Genomic DNA, 26,390 nt, shown 5'->3' on the forward strand with positions numbered 1-26,390 from the left:
TATCCCACTTCTTCTTTGCTAATTGCTCCCGCACTTCCTCATTCCACTACCAAGTCTCCTTATAGACTTTCCTTCCAGATGACACACCAAGTAGTCCCGTACCTGTCTGCCTGATAACACTAGCTGTAGTAGTCCAATCATCTGGAAGCTCTCCCTGACCACCCAGAGCCTTTCTCACCTCCCTGAAAACCATACAAGACTCCTCCCTTTTCAGCTTCCACCACTTTGTCCTCTGGTCTGCCTTTGTCCTCTTGATCTTCCTTGTCACCGAGTCATCTTACAAACCACCATCCTATGCATCCTCTGGCTACACTCTCACCAACAACTACTTTGCAGTCAGTGACGTCTTTTAGATTCCCTCGTCTATACAAGATATAATCTACCTGGGTGCTCCTTCCGCCGTTCTTATAAGTTACCCTATCTTCCTGTCTTTTCTGGAAAAAAAGTGTTCAACCACAACCATTTTTCTTAATTTTTTGCAAAATCTACACCATCTGTCCCTCTGCATTCCTATCCTGTATGAAAAATCTACCCATCACTTCTTCATCCCTCTATTGCTTGCACCATCATGCCCATTGAAGTCTGCACCAATTACCACTCTCTCATCTCTGGGGATATTCTGCATCACTTCATCGAGCTCATTCCAACTTCTCCTCAAACTCATATTCCACCTGCCGGTCATAGCCACCAACAACATTGAGCATCACACCTTCAATTTCCAGTTTCAGACTCACAAGTCTATCTGACGTTCTTTTCACCTCCAGAACATTCCTAACAAACGCCTCCTTCAAGATAACTCCGACTCCATTTGTCTTCCTGTCATTTCCATGATAGCACAACTTAAAGCCTGCTCCTAAGCTTCTAGCCTTACTACCTTTCCACCTAGTCTCCTGGACACACAGTATATCCACCTTCTCTGCATCATGTCAACCAACTCTACCTTTTCCTGTCATAGTCCCAATATTCAAAGTCCCTAATCTCAGTCCCAGACTCTTGCCTTTCCTCTTCTCTCTCTGCTTCCGAAAAAGCTTTCCTCCTCTCCTTCTTTGACCTACAGTAGCCCAGTTTCCATTGGTTCCCTGTAGGTCATCGGTACCAATGGCGGTCATTGTTAATCGCATCGACCGATCCGGTTTGATTTGGTTATTATGATTGATTCACATTTTTGGTTTTGGCAAAAGTTTTATGCTAGATGCCCTCCGTGACGCAACCCTGTGCATTTATCCGGGCTTACCTGCTCAGGGAGACACTGCCCCCCCCACTTCGAGGCTGGTTCAGGCCAGCCTGATGCGTTTACAAACGTTTATTTCTTTGGCCCATTCTGCTAGTCTTTGGTCAAGCATGTGGTTAAGTGTTACAGGCAGTCTACACCCTTCGAAATGTGTCACAGGAATTACTGGACTTAGGCCTCAAGAATGGAGGCTCTACAATTTAGTGCCAAAGCTGGATTAACACAAAGGACCCCTCTCCTCAATTCTGTCCCGTTCATGACATTTGCTTTAAAACAAACAAATAAAATTCAGTACACCTGTGTGATTAATCCTACCGTTACTAATCTTATTCAGCATATCGATCTCTCAGAATATTAAAACGATTTACTACCATTCTGTGGAGGTCTAATCTCTACAATCATCTATTGTCATATTCTTACCTGAAAAGTTATTTTTCATAGGAAAAAAAACAGTCCATGACCACTTAATCCATAGACTTTCCTCATCACCTCACCCTGAGAAATTTGTTGCAACTGCTGAATAGATTTTTCTTGGCAATGAAATAATCTGATTACATACAATTTGTGTGATAATATTTTGAAAATCAAGAAGATAGACATTTTATTATTCTATTTTTATGTCAACAGAGGAATGTTCCAGACATCTTACTGTTTAAATGCATAAGATGACGACTGAATGTGGAAGTCCAGACATGTTTTATATTATGCATTACTGAGCAGCTTTTCATACGGAAGAATTCAGGCTTTGCTTTTACATCGGGAGTGTGAAATCCATCCACAGTAACTCTGTTAAGTGACAGAAAGGCTGGGTAATACGTTGTAAAGGCTGCGCTAAAAATGTCAATTTGTAATCTTGACAAATGTGTTCAGTAAAGGGGCTATGTCGAATGAGCAAACAGTCTTTCATAGCCGAAAGGCAAATACAAACTAATATTAACTATTAAATATTAATGAGGGTAAATATTCTGCAAAGCAGTGCTGTTTTGTGTCTCCGTGGTAACAGTGGGATCACATTAGCAGGGACATTCTCCAATATGCACAGGGACCAGTGTTGTTCGGGAACCAGTGTCAGGTCATCATTGCTTCAAGTCAGTCTTTAAAAATGTGACTATAATTACCATTCTCGATTTCAGTACCATCATTCACCGTTCATGGATTCCCACTTTTAATATACATCATCATTACTGAATGCTGTTCTGGATCATTTTAAATTTTCCTTTCAGCTACAAATCTCTTCCTTAGCAATGTCTACTACAGCATGTACACTTACCTCCCGAGGAGGTGATGACGGGGTTAGATATTCTTGAATATGAATATCAGCCAGTGCTGATCTAAATAAATTGTTACTATCACATTATTTGAGTTTGATGGGTTTTCTTGTCTTCAGAAGGCATCAGTGATTAGAAATGTTGGAACCTAAATAAATTATATTCATTGTAATTTCCCTTCAGTTGATAAAGCACGTTTTCTATAAAATCGCCTGTAGTTTTTCAAAAACCCCAATTTATCGCATAATATCCATCAACGGCCTGTCACTGGTGGCACAACAACATCTGCCTTCATCATGACGCTAATAACTGTGTCAGTGTGATGAACGGCAGTGAATTAGCGTTACTCCATTTCTCATTGATAGCAGCGGATGTCTGATGTTCTCTGCCCAGTTATGAGTCACATTTGGCATTAAATGATGGTGTTGTGTCAAAGTGAGATGTGTCGTGTGAAGTGCAGCACCTGCCATAACCAATGCAAAACCAGAGAATCGGGTCCAGAAAATAAACTTGCAAACACATGATCTTAAATTACTATAGATTTCATTGTATGACTCGATTTTTCACCTCACAGTGTCATCTTACTCTAAAAAGAAGTAAAAAAAAAAAAACAGTCATATGAAATGTCAAAATGGGTGGTCAATGCATTAAAGTCTTCACAGTAGCATCCGGTGAAGACCTCGAACATTAGCTCCCTCCATAAAAGTGTCACTTTTATCTCATCAATCTTTCCCCTTTTTCTTTTAGTCTGCCATCTTTGCCCTTATAAATGAGCATTTCTCCCCCTCATCAGTTTGCATTTATTCCCCCATTACATTGGCCTCTGTATGTTGAGGATGGTGATAATTATAGTTTTAATATGCCAAGTCTAACCGTCTAACGCAGGGGGTAGTGAGTAGTTTGCTTTATGTACCACAAGAGGTCAGTGCTAGTCAACTAACTTGCTTGTATGGTCTTGATTATGGGGTGTTCAGTTCCCCCATTTTGTCCAGCAACCAGAGATGCAGGGTGTTATCAGGCATCTTGTCTCCTTCACACTCACAAACACACTGACACAAACACATACAACTACATTATTTTTTTTACATATGATTTTGACACTTACCCTGACCTTTTTCCTCGTAAGCGGAGAACACACAAGGTCACTGTTGTCACTTGTGTGCAAGTCTTCTGTTTGTTTACACATGCTGAATGTACCTTGATCAGAAACAAATAGCAGACAAATGCATTCATGCACATGGACACAGATAATAGGCACACACACACACACACACACACACACACACACACTCACACACACACACACTCACACTCACACACACCATAATGACTCAAAATCATTACACATTGAAATATATCAATCGATACCGCACTCTACATGAAAACATTAGGGATTATTTTCATACTCTTCGCCTACTCTGACCTTTAACCTAATTCAAACCCCAAAACTGAGTCTTCATCATCACACAATAATTTAAACTTGAACTTTGACCTTTTGACCTCAGTGAGATACTAAGTAGTTCCCATCTCCACATTTAAAACAATTTTATGACACTGATTTTTCACATTTTGAGAACCATGAATTACTTTTTGTTCTTACTTAATAAATCATGAGACATTTTTCCACTAAAACCAGATTAGGGGTTAAAAATGCAATCCCGAATTAAAACTTCCTGCCCCTGAGACTAGCTTTGACCACAGACAGATGAGGTTGGGTGACAAAGTGAGAATGCGTAAAACCTTTATAACCGTGAGAGGGAATGATCAAATCATGCAATAAAAGAGCTTCTGCGTCTAGAAGGAAACAACCCGAGCATCTCTTATCACTTCATCTGCTTCATTTCAGCTGCTGCGGCTAAATTTGATTGACTAAGTAAGAGGAAAGACAGTTTAGAACAATGAACATTGAACAAATCCCACCATTTATATGAAATGATATTAAATTAAAGCCATGTGATGCTGTGTTGGACATTTATTTTGAGAGTTACTATAAAACTAAACAGGGACTTAATGACCAAAAATAACTATACGTTGTATTTGTTTGTTTGCCAGTGATCAAAATAATACTTTGACCCACTGAACTCAACTTAACCACAGGCGCATTTCTGTTTTAACATTAGATCATGACGCTAATATATGAATCTTATATATGATTTTTTTTCTTTACATGTTTTACAGATTTTATACCTGGAACAAAGTATAATAGGTCGAATAGGTAGAATAGGTAAGGTAGAATATGATAATATCAGGGTCCAATGCTGTATATAATGTAATGGAAGCAGAATCAGAAGGATTTTAGTCTCAAACGCAGTTAACATTTGGGACATAATATGTTACATTTATAATTTTCACTGGATACTTTTTCTTACAAAAACTTCAGAAGAGTTTATATCCATGGAGGTGCTCAGTCATCCAGATCATGGTTAATTTCTCATGTGAAACATCTTCAAGGGAGGAACTTTAAGTCCACTTGCCACAAAAAGATTTTGACAAGACTCATTGGTATTTCCCTTAACAAATTTTGGTGCAGGGAATATGATTAGAATGTATTTTTGGCATTAAGTTTATACAAATCAGAACATAAATATCTTAAAATTAATTCATTTTGTTATAAGATTTCTACACCACCGATGTAGTTTTACATGAAATAGGCCGTTGCTTTTGCTGTCAAATTTAGTGTTTGGTGATGTATAGGTGTTTAAAATAAAATAAATAAATTTTAAAATGAATTAAGTAAAAAGGATATGTTGACAAAATGATCAAAAGTCAGAGGGAAAGGCTGTATCATGTTAATATAACTCTGTGACTGACTCAATATTGTTTAGCTGTTGCTGTTTTTCTATTTTACTCCAAACCCTGTAGAATCTTTCATTCTTTCTCTGAAGGCTTTAGTTGAAGCAATGCTTGTGGTCTATTCATCACCCTGTATAGGCCGCTGGTGTCTTGTGTAATATAACACTGAAGCCCAAAATTTCAATAGCGCACTCCTCTTTAGTTTTTTACTATTAATATCAGTTACAATCGTATCACTCCTTCCCAGAAGTCTCATCTGTAGACACGCACTTCATAGATTTAGAGCAAATAATTCTAGCGATATTAATGGGATCCTTGAGGTTTGGGCCTCTGAGGCAGCTCAGGGTCTCAAGGGTGTCAAACTCCTTATTAGTTAGTTATTAAAAGACACCCCTTAGAGCAGGGGACACATTTTTCTTGAGTCCACCTGTTTATCTGTGTTTTAAAGCCACATTTGTTGTTTGTTTTTTTTTTAAAAAGGAGGAATATTTTTATCTTACTTGAATTCATTATTCTCGAACTGAGCAAATAATATAAGATCACACTCCACTTAGACTTAATTAAAGGTTATTGCTCGGCAGTAATTCAATTATTGAAAGGAAACTCTTTGTTACAGGTTTAATAGCAGAGTAAGACACTAATAAGTGATCATAAAGAGCAAACACTGCAGATACACATGATTATTACCAGATAGTAAATAGCAAGTCCCTGAACTAAAAACAGTCTTTTAATCAAATAGCTGAAACATTTCAAATCTACCTTTGACTGCACTGGAAAGTCGCTCAATAAAAGATTCAGAGCGCCCACATAAAGCACACACACTAGCACAAACAGAAAATACATGCACAAAGACACACACACACACACACACACACGCACACACACACACACGCACACACACACACTCACCACACTCACCACACACAAACACAAACACATTGAAGCAATAGAGTCACCCTTGTCTATGATTCTTTATTTGCATTTTTTTATAGAGAACATTTAAAATGGTTCATACCCCCACAATAACTGACATCACTTCTCTGGTTTTATAACACTGACACAGGAACAGGGGAACATGTACACAAGTACACAAACACACAGTCACAAATTCGGCCCAACTACAGTGTTTTACTTCTCAGAAATAAGTAAGTAAATAAATGAAATAAAATAAAAAAACAAACCCAAGGAAAAGGAAAACCAAAACAAACGAAAAAAATAAAGAAATAAACAAACACATGAGACCCCGAGGACACACAGCCAAGACCTGTCCCACTTTACAAAACGGTGCAGTAGCAAAGGAACCACATCTACAAAAGTAACAAAAAGTACCATACAATTTATCCTTGTGGAAGTGCTTGTAATTTTGGAAGTTTTGTACTTTTTTAAAAGGATATCAATATCAATGCCTAGAAAATCACCAGTAAAAATAGCTCATCTCTGTAAAAATGTGCTAGCAGGACAACCCTTGGCTGTGGATGTGATTTTTTTTTTCAATTCTTTTTATCAGAAACTAATTTTTATTTTTTTTCAAACCATTTTCAACTTCAATACAACAACTATAACACTGTTTCGTCGTAATATAAATATGTACAGACTTCCATTTGTTTCAAAATAATGCCCTGCACACTGCGTTATCTAGAGATGATGACGGTGATGATCTTCCAAATTCCTTCACAGAAACTGTCCGTGCAGTTTGTACCTGAATCAACGGAGTGTGAGATCACAGTTTCTTTGACCCGAGCTTAAAAAGCCCCTCGTTTTAGCATTTCCATCTCGCCCCCAACCCCCTCGCTGAAACACCACTAGACACAGCAGTTTTCCCAAAGCAGGTTTTGGGTGGTGCAAACACACCGCATCTTGAAAATGAGTGAAGTGAGAAAGGCACACATGATATTAGACCACACAGCGGGGAGGGTGGAGGAATAGGAGGGGTTGGTTTAAGAGGGGTCCGGGTAAAAACTGACACCCTCTGATATGACTACTGACAGCCGGGATGCGAAGGTAAAAGCCCCTCCCCTCACCTGGCCTCCCCATCTTAACTGACAGCTGGGTTTTATTTTTTTTTTTGTTTGTTCTGTTTCGTTTTTGGTCTGGGCTGGCTTCCCTGAAAGTGACATCACGTCAAATTAATTTTCATTCCCAGCGCTTTAGGGGACATAACTGGGCCCTGACCAGGTTGTTTTAGAAGAACACGCCTCCCGGCTGCCTCGCCAAATAGTTCGATGGAAATACACACAGTGTGTGGGCGTGCAACCCACTGTGGGCTGCTGCTGCTGCTTTTCCAAGTTTGGTTTTATCTTTTCAACGATTAAATGCTATGTTGCATGGCCTCTGTGATATAATTTTACATACCTCAGCAGACAATTTTATCAAGCAGTTTAAAAAGGGTCATGCCATATCAAATAAGATGGGAGAATATTCACAGTCTTAACACTCTCGGGCGGGTTCTCGTGCATTTCAAGAGAGGAAGATACTCGCTACGTTGTGAACCAGAAGCATCAAAACTATCTTTCCTGAGGAAAGGTTACACAAGACATTGGGGGAATCAACACTTTGACATTCTTTTGACTGATGGGACACATATTTATGCAACAAACGCCTCCACCTAAGCAAGGGGCGGGAGGGGGAGTTTGTGTAGCCCGACAAATCAATTTCCCACTCCCACGCACGCCCTCGTCTCGCGCAAGGCCTTGATCCAGCTGCCGCCGCCGCTGCCTCCAGCCCCCCCAAATTGACCTTTGACCTATGGCATTGCTGTTTGGATCTGGCAGCTCGCACTCTGGTCACCTGAGAACCAAACTCTGCCTCCTCTCAATCTTTTGGTTTTTTTAAACACTTATTACATTTTATATTTTTATTTTTTGGAAAAGGAAGATGATACATTTTTTTAGTGGTTGACAGCTTGAATCATAAGGATGGGACGTGACAAAAACAAAAGCAAAAAAACTGCGGCAACGCTCAGAGCTCGTTGCTCAGGATCTATTGGGTTTCTCGTAAGTCAAATGCTGGCATTTTCAACAGTTATTCAGAAAGTGCACAAAGGAGTTTCATTCTACATTGGCTAAAAGCACATTTACAACATGCCTTCGACATCAGAGTCACACACGGCATTGTACTGAACACCACAGCAGCTGCAACAGATCAGAGGCAGGCTTCGCTAACTTCTCCTAATCGCTCACTTCGACATTAAGGAGGACGCACTCGTGGCGCGCAACCTCCGACCATGAACAATACAATAAACTGCACAACATAGCCAAAACACTATGTGCAGAACATTATTCAGAGTCCCTCCCGCACACACACTTTTTTGTCTTTTTTTTTCTTTCGTCTGTTTTATTGTAACTGTACATTAAGTCACATGACACTTAGGAATAAAGAGCTGACCATCTAGTTTCAAAGCCGTTTCTCAGATTCAGAAGCACAACATACAGCAATTGTTCCCGGATCAAGGACAGACAATAAAAGGAAAGAGTAATCGTACTGTATCGTCAACTTGACTGACGGGGTTTTGTTTAAAGCCACAGTAGAGCAGGTCTTACTGACATTTCATAACGTGTAACTGCCTCCTATTGATCACATCTCCTCTAGACAGCGAGGGATCCTATGATAAGGTGATGCGAGAGAAGAAGAGCAAGTCAACAATTACACTGGAAAAATATATGTATGTTTATATTCATATATATAGCATCTTTAAAATCTATTTATACAGAATGTATATATAGTGTACTTATGGCCATCTTGGCAGAGAAATAAAGGCATCTGAAACAATCGCCGCTCGCCGGACGCCACGGCCTATCCGGGACAGGCTTTACGTTACATTGCAGAAATGCGAAGAATCAGGAAATAAAGACTGTTTTTTTTTTCTTCTTCTTTTAGTGGCACTTTGTGCGTCAAAAAAATTAAAATCTAGAGTAAGGCTACAAGGGTGTGTATGCTTGTCTGATAGAAGTTTGTCATAGGAGGCCATCCGACTATAGTATGTCTTTGTGTGTGTGTGTGTGTGTGTGTGTGTGTGTGTGTGTGTGTGTGTATGTGTGTGGGTGTGGGTGTGTATGTGTATGTGTCTGTGCGTGTGTGTGTGTGTGTGTGAGTTTTAGACCCTTACATCCAGGCTAAAAGCACTGTTGGGATAGAGCTCAATGTATGTACCATTCAACTGATGAAAATAAAAAGTAAGTCAAAGAGGATCTAAAAGCCCCGGTGTGGTACATTGCAGAGGTTTCAGATGAGCCGTGTCGGCTGCTACAAAGCACTCGGGAGAGGTAACGTTATCTTTTTTTAAACCCCCCCGCCCACGCAGTTTCCTTGGTTTTTGTCACCTGACAAAAGCAAACACGTGATGGCTCAAACAACACAGAGCGCAGATAAATTGCTTTTGTTGGGTCCTTTTTTTTCATATACTTTCTTTTTTACAATCAGCTGCTGGTCTTAGCCTAAGTAATCAAACAGTATTTGTATTGATTTTCTTTCTTTATTTAGATATTAGCAGTGGATCTTTAAGACTAATCAGACTCAACATCACGCACATAAATAACAAAATAAATATACAGCCATAGTAGTCAATTTCTTTCATATTAAATAAATAATAAATACATACTTTCTTTTTTTTCAGTAGTGGGTTTCTGAATGTACCAGTAACAGAAAAAACAAAACAAAGAAAGAGGGACGGAAAATAAGAGCAATTGTAAAATTATCAAAAAGACATCAGTTATAAAACATCTGCACTTAAAAAGTTTTAAAAAGTACTCCAAAGAAAATATGCCTTGTCACTCATCTATATATTCTTAAAATATCCACGTCTGCGAATCAATGATACTCAGTAAAGATGCACATCTTTTCTGTTACAAAACAAAGTCAATAAATAGATTGCTTCAAATAAATAAACCTCAATAACATAAATGGCAATAAGTTACAATTTAAAAGTTCACAAATTTAAATAATTCATATATAACAATAATTATTGTACCACAAAACTATTCTTTGAAATGAAGTGCAATTCCTATGTCGATAAATACTATTGATATGACTAAACTGAATTTGAAGTGTGTGCACGCTATCACTAGTTTTTTTTAAAAGAATAAAAAAACAGACAAAACAAATAAACCAAAAAAAAAATTTGCTTTTTAAAAAATACCCCATGACAAAATGAAGAAATGTCACTGTTCCTGGATCAGTCTCTCTGCTGGGAGGGTTTCTCCATCACCTCTGTGAACTCGCACACGTGCTCAGTTCGGCGCGTGCCTCATATTGCTGCGCAGCTCGCGCACACAGACACGCGTGCTCGTTGCGGTGAATGCTACGGCGGGAGTCTCGTCTCCCTCTTTCTTCAATCCGGAGTTCCACGATTGAAGATCAGAGAGAAAAGGGTTACAGCGGAACTTCTTCTCCAAACACAGTTCAGGACGTAAAGAGACACCAGGTCAACTTACAACACACTCAACCCCCCCAGAGACAGTTTATAGTAGCATTATTCTTCTTCTCCATCCATTCCGGCTGCAGGGTTCCTCCTAAATCCCAGCAGCAGCAGCATGGTGTGGATTTTGGTCCGCGTCACTTCTTCGTCGAACAGAGTGCTCCCTGGGTTGTTTTTTTTAAAGTTGCTGTTTATTTAAATAACCTGAATTCCCTTTTTTGTGAACCATATTTCAATATATTGTAGAGTATTTCAACATCTCTCCAACACTCGTGCGCTTCGGGACAGCTTCTGTCTTGTGTGTGTGTGAATGTTTATCTGCGAATGTGTGCGTGTGTACATATGTGTGACAGAGAGAGAGAGAATGTGTGGTGTGTGCGTGTGCGTGTGCGTGTGCGTGTGCATGTGCGTGTGCGTGTGCGTGTGTTCTCAGACTTTGATGCCCTTCACAGCTTTGTTGATGCTCTCCAGCAGTGCCTTGTTCTCAGGACTCTGGAAGCAGTCCTTGTTGGTGTACATGTCGGTCAGGGTGCTCACGTAGCTGTCGAAGTTCTGCTCGGTGATTGGCTCCTGCTGTGATGCAAACGACAACTGGTCTCAGCTGAGATGAGCAGGCAAGCCAGAAGCTTCACCTCCAACTCACACGTTCAATCATGGCTTCTGGTCAGGGCTGCCCCCAAATACATGACTGCTAGTGACAATCGCTTCAAGCCCTTAGCCAACGCAACTTCGTCCAGACCGCCAGCCTTGACTGTTAGCACATCCAAATTCTATTCAGCTTGAGTAAGCACCAAAAAAGCCACAAAAATGATATATGAGAATAATCTCGAGCAGCTAGCTTGAGTCTTATATTTTAAAACGCCTAATGCCACACGGTGTGTGCTCATTAACATCAGGGTGGCGCACGTGTAGCAAAATAAGGCCAAGCTACTCAATCATGGACAAATGTTGAGGATGTTACAGAAAAAAATGATGCAGGAAGCGTATTGGAAAGCTTTGTTATTGGGATCACTAGCTAGCCCAATCCAATGTTGCACCCTGGGTGAGATTTTATTTGACACCCTCCTCCATCGCTGATTTATATACGCTCACAAAAGGAAATAGCATTGTTTTATCCATTGTCTTTAAATATAAAGAATATGAAATACAATATAAATGCCCTTAAGATTCCTGAGTACCGACAACCCAAAGTCGAGGAGAGGCTTATTTGGTAAAATCATTTTATCATTATTAATTGAGCATTGCTTTACACTTGAATCAATGTAAGTTTTTTCATTTTAAGAGTTTATAGTAATAACTGGTTTTAATACAATAATATGGAAGATGCTTCTTTTTTCCTGAGTTTGTGATGCCCCCTGGAGGCCAGTTAGCTCTGCACTAGTGTAGAGAATAATTAAGGTCTGTCATTCCAAGAACAATCCATGCAGCTATTGGTACTTCCTGGACACAGAGTCACACACACTTTATATGACTAATAAATCAGATCAATCTAAAGCCTCAACACGATCTTCCTAGAAAACGGCAGCCAATAACCCTCTCGGAACCAGCTCAGCACCTGAGAGCCACACCTTCATTCCACCCCGCAAGACTTAGACGTGAACTCAGTTGAAAACAACTGGTCCAGTTTATGTATGAGGACATTTCTAGAAAGAAATCTGAGTCAGAAATGAGTCAGAAATCACAGTCAGGATCCGTCCCTATTTTCGTTAACTAGTTTGGCTTGTTTACAATCCTCATTGGTGTCAATTGGAACCTGAATCACTTGATGCAAGTGTGCAACAGAAAAGCTACTATCTCCGCACCTGCACCAAAACAACAACCAAACTGTGTTGTGGTGATGAATAGGAAGTAGGGAGCATTTACTTAGATTACGTAGACCACCATAACAACCCCCTCTTATTCATATAGAGTTGCGAATAGATAAAAAAATTGGCAGTAAAAACTTATGATCCATATAACCATACATTCATGCAACCAGACATACATGTCGTGTTAAAAGAGACATGCCAAGTACCAAACATAACACCGTATATATCCTTCTACACGATTTGTAACACCATCTTAACTACTATTTAACCTGTGGTTAAAAATTGTATGCGACTGCTTTGTCCGTCCTTTCAAGTAAGAAGCCCATAGAGTGTGATTCAAGCCATTCCAAGTGTGTGTGTGTGTGTGTGTGCGTGCGTGAGGACTCACCATGTGCGGCAGGCGTATGTTGGCCAGGCTGCGGATCAGGGCACGGCTCAGACCTGAGAGCTCCATGAACAGAGCTTCATTTTGCTCCTCAATCATCTTGTTCTCATGCTCGATGCTCTTCAGGTTCTTCTCCATGGACGAGATCTGCAACGCAGTACTGGGTGTGAGTACAAATAAAGGACAGCTTTATGGGATGTGTAGTCAGTGAGTGCATGAATGTTCTAAATTCTACCTGACCAAATGACTCAAAGCAGGATAGAATAACTGGTCATTTTACAGATTGGGATTCATGTTTTTTTTTTTTCATCAGATAAGTTGACGGGGTAAAGTCTATTTTTGGTCCATGGGCTGACACCGTAGTTGCATATCTATAGTTTGGCTATTTGTAAAATTCTGCCGGGACTCTTCCTGTCTGTTTTATTTTTTAATGCATTCATTGCATAAAATGGGCTTTATTTAATCTAGCACAATAAACAGACAATTTTAATTTATTATGATTGTAGCGTTTGCACCAACATAAATGACTAACCAATAAGCTGCCTCAATCAGTCTTGGTGGAAGTAATCACATTTTGTATCTCAGTACTCCAAGGGAGTTCTCCCCAGGATCATCAGCTTGTGTGTCCAGTCCAGTTTTTAACCACAAGACCTCATAATGTCTTTCAGGGAACCAAATAAAACACTGTCAGGATTATTTGTTCCCTCAAATCAGGTCTTCTTTTACAAGAAACCTGAAATTGTATTTTTCTCTCAAGTTGCACCTGATGTTCTATCAGCATGACGGGTGCAGATCAATTTCATTTTTCAGTGAACTTCCTTCAACGCGACATGAGCAATCCAATGAGTGGACGTGACAACCGGAGGACAGATGCTGGGTTTCTGCTTTTAGTGCAAGTGAGAGTTTGTTTTTTATCGGCAGCTGACAAAAAGTCGAATTAATAAAAGAAAAAGAGGTATTCCAACAATGACGCGAGTCTTTAAATTCGACAAGCCCTATTTAAAACACTCATATGTGAACCCAGACATTGAGGAAAGACTGATAAAATACAGTGAGCCAGACTGTGAACACACAGCGACTGGTCTCACTTGCACACACACCTTCTGCAGAACACCCATTGTGTGCTAATCTGTAGCTAAAAATAGTCCCTTAAAGTGTTGTTTTCTCTTGTTGGAAAAACTGCAGTGCCAGGTGTTTTAGGGAAATAGAGAGAGTTGAAAATAGAGTGTCAACCAGGCTAGTAGTATTTCTCGGGTCGGGCCTGAGATCTTAAACAGGGTAGAGAAGTAGTGTGATGGAAACATTCAGCCCATGTTTTTTTCTTCTTTGTAAGCCTTATTTCGAGAGGAGCTACTACATGTTAATAACGACCATAAACACACCTGAGTCTGCAGGTTGACCATGTCAGCCTCCATCTCATTGTTGGATTCATTGAGGTCATTAATCTCTTTGTTAAGCTGCTTGATATCCTCGTCGTTGTCCAAAACTGAGGGAAAGAATGTGCAGTCACAACGGAACCACAGCCACTTTAGCACAAACACTGGCATGTATCGAGTATGTGTTGTAAAATTAACCCAGAATTGTTAATATGTTCAGTGTTAACAGTATTTTGGATGGTGTGCGATGAGTGATTGACACTGACTCAGCATCACCAGTGACAAGTTCTTTTATGGTCATTATTGCAACCTATATTGGTTACTGTGGTGACAAGATGCCATGAAACTGGTCAGAAATGATGACATCATCCCATCCCATCATCCCAACAGTTACCAGAATTTGACCATGAGTCAGTGATTAATCACCATACTGTATCACAGAGTTGTAGCTAATGTAAAACAACAGACCCACTTGCACACAATTTGATTGTGGTACAATATGACATCTATACAATATGAGTTCTATAATCAGACTTAAATCAATTTTTGACTTCTATATGATGAAAACTACTGTAAAAATTGACTTAGATACAATTCGACTACAACCAGACATCTATAAAAGAATGTTTTCATACAATCCGACTTTGTGCGTTTTATGACTTTAACACAGTCAGACTTGTAAACTCTACAGAGTCAGACTTTCGCACAACTTGACAGACTGTATAAAATCAGACCTCTGTAATCAGATGAACACACACTTAGTCTTCTGTACTCTCTTACCATCACCGGCCCTGAACTTGGTGGTCAGGTAGTCTTCAGTGGGGAACTTGGCCTTCTTCTTGGCGTACAAGGCTCTGGGGCATCCTGAGAGGCTGTGACATCCAGGAAGTGCTTATTACTGATCGTTACAGTTAACGACTATCTGATGTGCTGGTCGTTTCACGCAAAATTTCAGGCAATGCTAACTGATGATTTAGTCATTGAGGTTAACTAAAATACTTTCCCATAGCAGTACAGTAGTTGTTGCTGTTTTCAACCTCACGCTGGAAACCGTTGATCTGAAAACATTTTAGTTTGTACCTGCGGTGTGTGAGGAAACTTCCATTTGCGTGTCCGGACCCATCGCAACCGGGGGTGGGGCAGGTGGGCCCTTCAGTCTTGAAAGCCTTCCAGTTGAAGGGGGTGCCGTTCAAGAGCCCTTCCTTCTGCCTGCGCGCTGCCAGTGGACAGCCGTAGGCGCTGCGGTGGGTTGCATACTTCCCGCTGATGTGACCCAGGCTGTCGCATCCTGGCACTGGACACCTGCAGTAATGAAGGGGAGGAGCACGGAGAAGCAAGGGGATTGAGAGGTCAAAGGTTAGATGAGGATTCTCAAATAGAATGAGGCTTCTGCTAAAAACTTTCTGTGCTGGGCCAAATCACCTGATTCATGGCAATACTGGATAGAAGAGTTACTACATGCTTTTGAAATTACAGTTTTGTGTGCAAATGCAATATGAAGCCCATGTATTTGTCATGTACTGACTCTAGGACCCTCTAGTATCAGCCACATTCAGCATCAGTATCTGGAGCTAATGGAGTCTAAGTGGGCCTGATCGTTTGATTCCACTGGGGGAAGGGGGGGCAGGTCACTACCTCTGCATATGATTCACAGTGACTTTCCTCTCTTTCTCTATCTCTTTCTCTATCTCTCGCTGTCTCTGTCGCTCTCTCTCTCTCCTTTAATTGTATTTTACTTTTACCGTAAAGTCTTGCTAAAAGCAGACATTATGGCTTTCTGAGCGGTACGAACTTTAAAAGCTCGGAGTCCTCCTGGTTGTCCTTGGTAGGAGTTTTAATTCCACTTTTCTTGGCACGCGGGCACCCAGAGAGACTGAAAACAGAAAGTATGGAGTTGATAACATAGGCTTAAAAAAGAGATCGCTTGATAAAGGGAGAGAACAATAGAAGGAAGAATGTTTTCATAGAGGCTATTCAACCAAATCACAAACCAACTCAAACGCCTAATAATGGCCGTAAATAAGATGATGGAAAGGTGTTGAAATGTATGAGGATGTGCTTCCCTGTCTAATTCTACCATGAACTGTCACTGGGCCTCTCTGGCTGACTGTGTGTATGTGTGTATGTGTTTGTGCGTGTGTGTGTGTGTGTGTGTGTGTGTGCGCGCGTGTGTGTGTGTGTGTGTGAGTGTGTGTGTGTGTGTGTTCTGTGTGCGTGATTGTGTGTTTGTGTGTGCATCCGCGCGTGTGTTACCTTCTGTGCGAGGCATAGTTTCCGGTGATGTGACCCGAGCCGTCACAGCCTGGCGTGGGGCATCTGGGAAATATTTAATTCGGAGTTAGAAAACACTTGAGCGCCTTCGTGTCAGTGATGCAGGTGAGGGAAATAAACTGCTCACTGAACGTGCATTTGATTCATCTTTAATATTTCATCACTGGTGTGTCTGCAGCAACAGCGACACTGTCTGCAGGACAGAATCCCAGTTTGATTCCTCTGTACTTCTATTTAATTATGCATTTCAGTGGTTTTGTAAAATGTTTTTTCTTATTAAATAACGTTTATTAATGTTATTAATGTCATTTCTTGATAGTTTCAGGTCTGTTTTAACAGGTACTGAAGACATTTTCTATTTTTAAGGCACTTTGTAGAATATTTTTTACCTTATCCTCAACTTTTCATTTATTTTATTATATACAGATTACTTTGGCTTTGACTTTGGCTTATTTCATACATATGTATTTATATATGTATATATATATATTTAAAGTCCAATGTCATTCATTTTCAAGCAAGTTTTAATATGTCCAGAAGTTTACTTGTTTTTTCACTTTTAGGGAATTGGAAGTCATTTGAAGATCAATCAGGTCAAAGGATCTTTTCAGTGCAGCAGTGTATTCAGGTTACTGACTTGATATTGCAGTACTTTTTCAGTTCCATTACGCACAAAGGTCTTTTAGTTTTAGGCATAATACAAATAATCAAATCCTATCGCAGAACAACAAAAGATTTTCCCTTTTAATTTTCCTCCCTATGTATAGGATTTTCTCCCTCAAGCTGACTGAGGTGAAATCAAGCACAGATGCAGAAATTAAAAACACTATGACAGACGCAGCAGTAGCAGCAGCAGTGGCAGCGGCGGTGGCGGTAAAAGATAAGTGACTGCCAGGCAGAATAAAGCGTTGTCAGTAGCAGTTGCATTAGAGTGACGGTGGAAAGACAGCGAAGGTGTAGAGCAGACATACTTGAGTTCAGGGGTGTGGGCCGCCATGAGGGACCGGAGGCTCTTATCAGCGAGAGGACACCCAGACAGACTGAAGGAGACCAGTTGGATCGAGGAAGAACGAGAGAGGGAGAGAAAGAGAGAGAGAAAGAGAATGAGACGGAGGAGAAGGAGGAAGGAAGCAAGGGGAGAAAGAGGTGAGTGAAGGGAAATCAAGATTGCAAGGCAAACCAAGGTCATTTAGGAAAAGAGGACGGACAGAACGAAGTAAATTACTGATCCATATCAAAGTCAATGCCTGTCTTTGCTGCCTGGGCTCGCTGTACTTTATAGCCTCTGGCATGTCAGGATGAAATCATGAGATTTTAAGCAGAATTAGATCAACAGCCATTTGGACTGAGCCATCGGTCTCTCCATATACATATTTACAGTACCTAAATATGTGTACATACAGAGCTTGTGCCAGAATGTACAAATAAACTGTATGTATGTGTGTGTGTGTGTGTGCGCGTGTGTGTGTGTGCGTGTGTGTGTGTGCGTGTGTGTGTGTGTCTAGTTAATACCTGCGATGGGATGCATAGTTTCCAGTGATGTGGCCGCTGCCATCACAGCCAGGTGTGGGACACCTGGGAGAGGACGGGGGGATGCAGTGAGAATGTGAAAAGGGGGGTTGGAAAAAAATACGTCAGCAAATAGTAGTACACCAACGTCATCACTGACATCAGATATATTCATTTGATCAATATGTTGATCAATATGTGCCGAAAATGAGAAGAATTGAATTTCCCACCCCTGTTGTTGCCAACAAATGCAGCAATTATTATTCACTAAAGCCCTCAGAGGAGGGCTAGTTTAGGGGAACTTAGCTGGTTATGAAGACACTAAGAGCATTAATTAATCTTAAAACTACACATTCTGGCTATATTTGATATTGCCTGAAGTTATTAAAAATATTATCATATGCCCCTGCAACTATTGAGCATGTCTGTGTAAAACTGCGCTGTTTGAGACACACACAACTTTATATCATTTACACTTTGGGAAATTTGGGATTTTGTGATGAGTGGAGAAAAAATGGAATATGATCATTTTCAGCATTTTTAGAAACCAAGACTAAGGTAAAGGGTTTAAAATAACCTCTTTGTCATGGCATTAGGGTAGTCTTTAACATTTACGGGCAATTCTGATATGATGTTGTTAAAAGAACATCCTCATGCTGAATTCAAAGCCTTTAACTTACGAGAGCAGCTCCTTCTTGCTGTCTTTGGGCTGAAATTTGACCTTGAAGCTGGGGGTCGTGACCTCCCCCGGGTACTTCCTATCCTCCAGACAGTCCTGCATCATGTCGTTGTCTTCGGGGTCGGACGAGACGAAGGAGTGGCCGGTGTGCTCCATCTGAGGGTGACAGTACGATCGGTTAATGACCCCGATTGTTCGATTCTTTCCTCAGTGACTTTGTGAGACATTAGGATTTCTCTCGAGAAACTTTGTAAAGCTCCGCACACTGCTGCCATCGCCCCCCCCCCCCGTCCCCCCAGTTCCTTTATTCTTCTGTAGACAAGTGATGTTTCCAAATGAAGAGTATCCTCATAAAAAAATTAACATTCAAGGCCCTTTACATTTCTTTGAAAAAGTTCAAAGGCGTAGAAATTAGCATATGCCAACGCTGGGATGGTGCAACGTACCTGACACACCACCTCGGCTGCCATGTTCTAAGTGTGCAGCAACTCACATCAATGAATAATAGAGGGAGGCGACAGGAAGTGAAGCGAGGACAGAAAATTTTTATGTTTTTGTGGCTCAAGAAGCTTAAGGCTGCTTTGTCTGTGCTGCAATACTTCCTCTGCGATTACAGTGACATCATGGGAAAACGCTCGGAGCACTGACCTCGTCCAGCTCCTCCTCCCGTTGGCGGTTGGGTTTGGTGTAATCCAGAGGCCCCTCCCACTCTTCCTGCTTGTAGGTGTGCAGGTTCGGCGACGTCACGCCGCTGCTCCCTCCGTGATGCAGAGAGGAGGAGGACGAGGACGAGGGGTCTGGGGATCGAACGCCCGGACTGGTGCCTGAGAGACTGCCCTCACGTTTGATGGGCTTCTTCATGCTCAGGTCCAGAGTGCCGTTCTCGTCCACTTCAATGTCCATTTCCTGAGGTGATGTGAGGTGATGATATAATTGTGCTCAGAAGATTCGACACAATAACAACAGTGTGTACAACAGTGACATATATTCTGGATTCACTGATATAGAAGGAGTTGCTCCATGTACCGTCTTCATTCCATCAAACATACTATCCATGGAAAAATTCTGTGGAAATATAAACCTTTACAATTGTCAAGCAAATATCCCCAAATTAATCTGAGGTTTATTTGAGGAAATTGATGACATACACCTTAACCAATATCTTCACATCCAATAAGGAAAAAACGTTGTTTCCATGCATCCATGCTGTTGTTTTACTGAAACGCTTGATTATATTTCCCCATATTTAGTATGATTGTGTCAGTATATGTTGGACTAAACCAACTGAGGTTGATTTTCTCATGATTCCTAGCTTTTAAAAAAGGAATGGTGAATGCACCGTAATATAAAAAAGTAACACTGCGATATGAACAACTGAAATTTCAAATAAATGAGAAAAAACTGCAGTCTTTTTCAAGACAGATAAACAGAATACTGACCAAACCCCCATTCAAGCCTCCTAGCGAGCTCTACAAGTAGCATGTGCACTTTTTCAAAGGTTGACACCTCCACGGCTTTAGCACGTTAGCAATGCTATGTGATGACGAGCCACTGCTTCATCTTTGCTCAATAATTGTGCTGGCAGGTGAACAGTTGTGGGGGTGGGGGATGTAGGGGGATGAGCCATGTTTTCCGGCATTCATCTAAAATGGCGCTCATACGGACTGGGCAGGAGCCAGGAAAATCAAAGGGTTAGAGGGGGAGAGAGAACGGGAACGTTTCCCAGAAATGTCTCTGGCTGATGAGCTCAGTGGTCCAGTGTTTCAATATTGGATTTCAACCGGGCTCCGGCTCTGATTCCAGATCAGTCCCGGTGGACCTGGGCGCCGAACGCAGCTTAACTCCCTGCTCCTGGATCAGCGCCTCGCTAAACAACACCTTCCGCTGCCAGACGTACTAATCTGCGCTTTTTATCTCCCAACAATCGAGAAATGATGAAGCCGTCACTTCCTCTCCTCTGTGAGGTTAAAGGGCTTTTGAGAATCACAATATGGGGGAAAGCGGTGCTTCAATTACACCTCCTGTGCACAGAGAGGAGGAGGTGGTGTAGTGTGCAGACAGGAGAGGAGGATGAAAGGACAAAAAGAAATGTGAGGAGAAGGAGAGGGAGTGGGAGACCCGTCCAGCTGATAATGAAAAAAGGCTACCTGGTGGAAAAGTAATGGAGGACACCAGCAGCCAAATTCAATAACATGAAAAGTGTGTGGGATGAAAGGATGAAAGGAGGACGAGAGGGAGAATGATGCAAGTGTACCTCAACACCACCCAGCTGGAGGGAGCTGGGAGGAGGAGAGGAGAGGAGAAGAAAAGGAGAGGAGAAGAAAAGGAGAGGAGAGGAGGTGTATTGCATCTGTGTCTAAGCACATCATTTAGATGTCTCTTGTGTTCTGTGTACACAGTGGGTACTATGGTGTGTATGGGATTTCTTTGTTGTGTTCTTCTCAGTGATTGTGAGTATCCGGTCGTGTGCTCTGCTGTATGACGGTGTACCTCATTGTGTAACTTGTGTTTAGTGCTGAGGTTCTCGGGCTTCTCCCAGCACCGCGTGGACAGGTTGAGGATGGCGGTGGCGGCCATGTGAGCAGCCTCGGCATCGTGGGTGTAGTCGTACGCCATGGAGGAGGTCTTCCCGTAACCATGGAGACTCAGGTTTGGCGATGCGGACTTCGGGAAGGAGGGCTTGGCTGTAACAACACAGTACTGTCACTGGCCTAAAGTTGGTAATGTTTATTCTTTGATTAACATCAAATTAGTAATGAAAGATCAAAAATATTGTGATAGTACCCTCACAGCATAAAGTAACCAGACCTATCCTATCATATCTACATACACAGACACACACACACACACACACATGTTTGCTTACTTTTGAAGGCTTTGGGTGAGGTTTCGCTGGTGGGCATCTTTGGAGCAAGCATGCGCTTCCCGAACACCTGCGCGTCGAAGCTGGCGTAGTCGAAGGACACCTTGGAGTACTTCTCCAGCTCCTTGGCCAGGTTGGCGCGGGGCGTGGTGGGGGCCATGTTTGGCCGGTAGCTGCCATACTGGGGCACCTCCAGCTGCTTCACAAAGCACATGGGCCTATGGGATGAAAGAGGAGGGGGAGGCGGGGTGGGGGGTCCGAGAGCAGAGACGTGGATTAACGAGGACAGATGCAATAAAAAGAGTCACAATCAACAGGAAATAAAGGGAGGGAAAGTAGACTGTCGGAGGTGGGGCAAGTGGGGGGGGGGGGGGGGGGGAGTAAAGATAGGGGACCGGTACTTAGCAGGAGAGCAGCAGGATTAAAAGCTCTCTTATCAGCTGAGGGCACATTTGCATGTTGTACAGCATGAATTTATGAGCCTTAAGCCTCTCGTTTTCCTGGAGAGCCCAGCTTTTGTCAGACCTGTTGGCGTAAATCCACTAACAGACCAGAGAGGGGAGGCTGGAGAACGCATGAGTGTGTGTGTGTGTGTGTGTGTGTGTATGGGGGGGGGGGGGGGGGGGGTCACTCTCCTCCTCTGTTCTTTTCTTATCGCTGAGGCCGCCACACCCCTTTTGACCGGCCCGTTCTCCGCATCGAAACCGGGAAGTGATCAAGGGATCGAGAATTAATGAGGCCCCTGGACGGAAGAATACCGGGAAGAAATAGCAACAGGTATAAAGGTTTTTTTTTTTTTTTTTCAAAGTAACAATGAAATAAACCGTAAATTCTGAGGAAATCGTTTAGAAGTTTTTCAAAACTTAGCAAACAAGGTTTGCAACTAACTTTGATTTAATTAATTAGCCAAAAAGAAATTTGCAATAAATGACAAATCAATTCAAATTTGTAAATCAAATAGTACATATATTAATATTAAATCTACAAGTGAATGAAATATCTGCACCTAATTGCCTAAAATCAACTGGCATAAGTTAATTAAAAAAGTGACAAAATCAATATAATCTGCAACAGTTTGGTCAAAGGTTAAAATATCTTGAAAAAAAAGGTCCCAAGAAACATTACTTTATTGATCCCCCATAGGGGAAACAACTTATTTGATCTTTGTGACAAATTTGACAAAGATCAGTGAGGTTCTCCAAGGACTTCACCAGATGTCCACAACAAAGTTGAAAAACTACATGAATGGGGCCCAGAAATTGGCAAATTTGAACAGAATATTGTGAAAAAAACCTGATCAATGAGCTGTTTTTCCCTGTGATTGAATATTTTGAAATGAAATCAAAGATAGAATCCTTTACTGGAAACAAGCCCAGTTCCTAATTTTGCGCGACTAGGAAAATAAAAAGTGTCAGTCTCAAGCCACTGTCTGGGGAGTCCTGGGGGGTCAGAGGTCACAGCACCCGATCAGAACGGTATGCTTATTACTGAGCCGCACCATCCCTTCTGCAGCAGGAAAAGCAACCAGAACACAAAGCCCACAGTGATCACAGAGGATCTCCCCTCTCTTTAGTCACTGGATTCCAACCCGACGCGACCGGCGTGAGCTCGCTTTAACGATCTCCAGATGTGCAAACAAGACAAATCTTATTATGGTTTAATCCTCTATGCTTTGTTCGGCCGCTGATGAGCTTTTTCCTAGAGAAAAGCAATTATTTTCTCTACCATCCCACAACCCCACCCGCCCCTATAATGCACATGATTAGCTTATCAGCTGCATTATTAATTAAAATAGCAGTAAGGAAGAGCTTGTCTGATGTTAATTATCATTCTTGTGGACACGATTGGGGTTCCTGGCCAGCGGGGGCAGATGAGGAGATGTCTATGTTCGGGGGGGTAAGAGGAATGATTGTATTCCTGCCCAGCACTCTCCGAGGTCGGAAGGCCAGTCTCGGCAGAACCCTGCCAGAACCCCGTTCCCTTGCTGTCGAGAAAAGAAACAGCACGTGGGAGTTTCACGTCACGTCTGCAATTTCAAACACTTATCATGCACACGTGTGTGTGTCAGGTCCTGCTAACTGGATCTAGTGAGCCCTAAAAGTGACATAACTGCATATGTGTGTTAGGCAAGCAAGCCAATTAAAAATGAACCTAATCCCCAATAGTTTTCTTATATGATCTCAATATCATATTAAACTGTAGATAACATCATGAAGAAATGCAGGAGAATTTTTCCATAGGCCAAGAAAGGACCCTGGCTGAATTCCAACGGGGGCTGTTCTGTGTGGAATTTGCATGTTCTCCGCATGGGTTTCGTCCAAGTTCTCTGTTTTCCGACCACAGTCAGAAAACATGCAGTTGGTTCATTCAAGACCCTCAAACTGCCCTGTGTGTGTGGTTTATTTGTATGTCTCCGTGTGTGAATGACTGCCGACCAGCCCGAGGTGAACCCCGCCTCTTACCCAATGACAGCTAGGATAGGCTTCCACCCCTGCCTGCGACCCTGAGTGCAGGATAGGGGTTATGGCTAATGAATGAATGAATTCATTTTTCTGTAAATATTCTGAAAATCATAATAGGGGCCAGGGAATATATCTTTTTACATTCCTATTAAATGACTGGTTCAGTTTTATTGACAACTAATTCAGAAAAAAACCTTGCTAGGTTTTCATCTTACAAGAAAAAAATTGCTCAGGAGCTGAAATACTAACTTGAACATATTTCTGATGTTCTTGTTATTGGTGGCTTATAACTAATACAAATGATTTCTCTAATATTAAAGTAATTTGTTGTCTTTTTGCCAAATGATTACGAGCTCAATTTGAGATCCGTACATATCAAATATCGAATGTGTTTGTTTTTTCCCCTCTATGCAGAAGTTACCTCAATTTAATTCACGTGATATTGTTGTGCACTTTTAACTTCATTTAAGTCTTTTTCAGGTAAACACAGCCGTTTCAACACTTTTTGATTTGTAATTCTAAAATTTGTTTCTGCCTGACCAGAAAATGGTTTTCAAGGTTTTCCAGGACACGTTTATATTTGCTTGCTAAGGTAAATCCTGACATATGATCCAGGCAGCAGCACTGAGGGGTTCCAGTCAAAGCAACTCGGTTTAAGGGGATCTGTTACAGACTCTCAGGTCTGTAATGGCTGATGATGGGAGAACAAGGTCACTGGATGATTCCATCTTACGCAACATTTTAATTATTTAAGCTTATTACTAAGTAATGCACTGGGCCATATCTTTGTCTGGTCTGATAACCTCCGACTGCATTCTGTAGCCCACCTCAGCACTCTGTCGTTGGGGCTTCCTTTGAGGAGCTCGCCACCCGGTTGAGCCAAATGCTGCTTGTCGTGGCTTTTGGAGAGTTTCTCGGCGGCAGCAATAGGGCATCCAGACAGACTGGGGAAGAAAAGGGGAGGCGGGGGAGGGTGAATATTACAGCAGGGTGGGATGCTGACCTTGTAAATCGAATGCGGGAGTGGCGCCTCTGCTGTCCAACATTCATGAATTGCAAAGGAAAAATACACACCCTGTTTCAAGCAACATAGACTGCACACTGACATGACAACAACAACACACACATGCAACCATATGTATTGCCACGCAAGGAAGCATGCACAGAAATATGACTGCTGACAACAACCTTTACCAAATTCAAGAAAATAAAAGAATAATTAGGGGAAAATAATTAATCTTTAATCAAAAAACAATAGCAAATTGTTTTTATCTCGTATCTGCTTAGTTCTTGCAAGATTTCAGGTCAGATTTTCTAGCAGATGCGTTTAATACAATTTAAGCTCACTTTTTAGGGAAAGTGAATCGATGTTGTTGCTGTTGTTTGTTACAATTTATTTTAAGCAACAACTTTATTTGCTTTATTTACGCTAATCTATTAGCTGTTTGGAGGTTTTCGTACAACTTTAACTTTTGTCTTTAAACATATCATTTAAATGATTATAGGAGATTTTCATGTCAAAGTCATGGTATATTTATAATGATAATAATAATGATTAATTGTTGAGACAGAACAGATAAAAGGTGGTTGTTGGGGCAAGGAAATACAAACCTGCGGTGTGTGTTGCGGTTGCTGTTAACGTGCCCCTGGCCAGTGCAGCCTGGGGTGGGACACTTGAGCACGTTCTCGTGCATGGCAAGAACTGAGGAGGAAATACAGAAACACTCATTATTACAACAACGGTAAGATTAAAATATCTGCAATAAACGGATTATCTATAAAAGCCAATAATCAACTTATTTTTAATGGTACTCGCAAACGACGAATAAAGAATAAAGACCCCAGTTTTCCTGTAGGGGATGCCATAAAACCCATTAATATGAGGAGCGCAGCCATTCCATTTGTTTGAATCCTATTCAAATATAAATGTATTATCATAATTTATTGATAAAACTATGGACATTTCCTTTAAAAAAATCATTATTGAATTGTTCCAAAAAAAACATGCAAAAGAAGAGGAAATTATCTGAATGTTCGGAAGAAATCCGGATTCTAATAAACTGAGTTTAATAAATCTGTTTCTTTTAATGAAAAAAGAAACTAAAAACATCAGACTTGTCAATCTGGCCTGAGGATAAAAAAATGGATTATGAAGCAGCTGTGTGTGTGTTCTCTGACCGAGTGGGTTGTGTTGCATGATCATAAATAAGAAAAACATTTAAATCCATGCTAGTTAATGGTTTATAATCCTACCTGGTGAAAGGAACAGAAAGACAAGGAGCTTATGTCCGCCATCCCCTACTGAATATATTAAGACAGTCCCTCTGTGTAA

The 26,390-nt window shown here is 41.3% G+C and overlaps 1 protein-coding gene across 2 annotated transcripts in view; it reads right to left on the reverse strand.

Moving 5' to 3' along the window:
* Nucleotides 1–9,743: 9,743 nt before the first annotated feature.
* Nucleotides 9,744–26,390, reverse strand: part of myt1b (myelin transcription factor 1b) — a 37,772-nt gene continuing 21,125 nt past the window's right edge. The window contains exons 10-24 of one of the 2 annotated variants that reach the window (XM_086158989.1): nt 25,670–25,760; nt 24,886–25,002; nt 21,600–21,814; nt 21,224–21,417; nt 19,382–19,639; nt 18,735–18,889; nt 18,058–18,120; nt 17,517–17,585; nt 16,528–16,590; nt 16,067–16,147; nt 15,355–15,576; nt 15,055–15,146; nt 14,281–14,384; nt 12,902–13,045; nt 9,744–11,278 (exon numbers count right to left, since the gene is read on the reverse strand). In XM_086158989.1, coding sequence (XP_086015115.1) covers nt 11,135–11,278; nt 12,902–13,045; nt 14,281–14,384; nt 15,055–15,146; nt 15,355–15,576; nt 16,067–16,147; nt 16,528–16,590; nt 17,517–17,585; nt 18,058–18,120; nt 18,735–18,889; nt 19,382–19,639; nt 21,224–21,417; nt 21,600–21,814; nt 24,886–25,002; nt 25,670–25,760 — 2,012 coding nt within the window. In that variant the 3' untranslated portion in view covers nt 9,744–11,134. The remainder of the gene's footprint in view (nt 11,279–12,901; nt 13,046–14,280; nt 14,385–15,054; nt 15,147–15,354; nt 15,577–16,066; nt 16,148–16,527; nt 16,591–17,516; nt 17,586–18,057; nt 18,121–18,734; nt 18,890–19,381; nt 19,640–21,223; nt 21,418–21,599; nt 21,815–24,885; nt 25,003–25,669; nt 25,761–26,390) is intronic. The other variant, XM_086158991.1, reaches the window with a different exon arrangement.

The sequence above is a fragment of the Fistularia commersonii genome, chromosome 14 (genome assembly GCF_037954325.1).
Source record: "Fistularia commersonii isolate RoL2024-O1a breed Wild chromosome 14, RoL_Fcom_v1.0, whole genome shotgun sequence".
Lineage (NCBI taxonomy): Eukaryota > Metazoa > Chordata > Actinopteri > Syngnathiformes > Fistulariidae > Fistularia > Fistularia commersonii.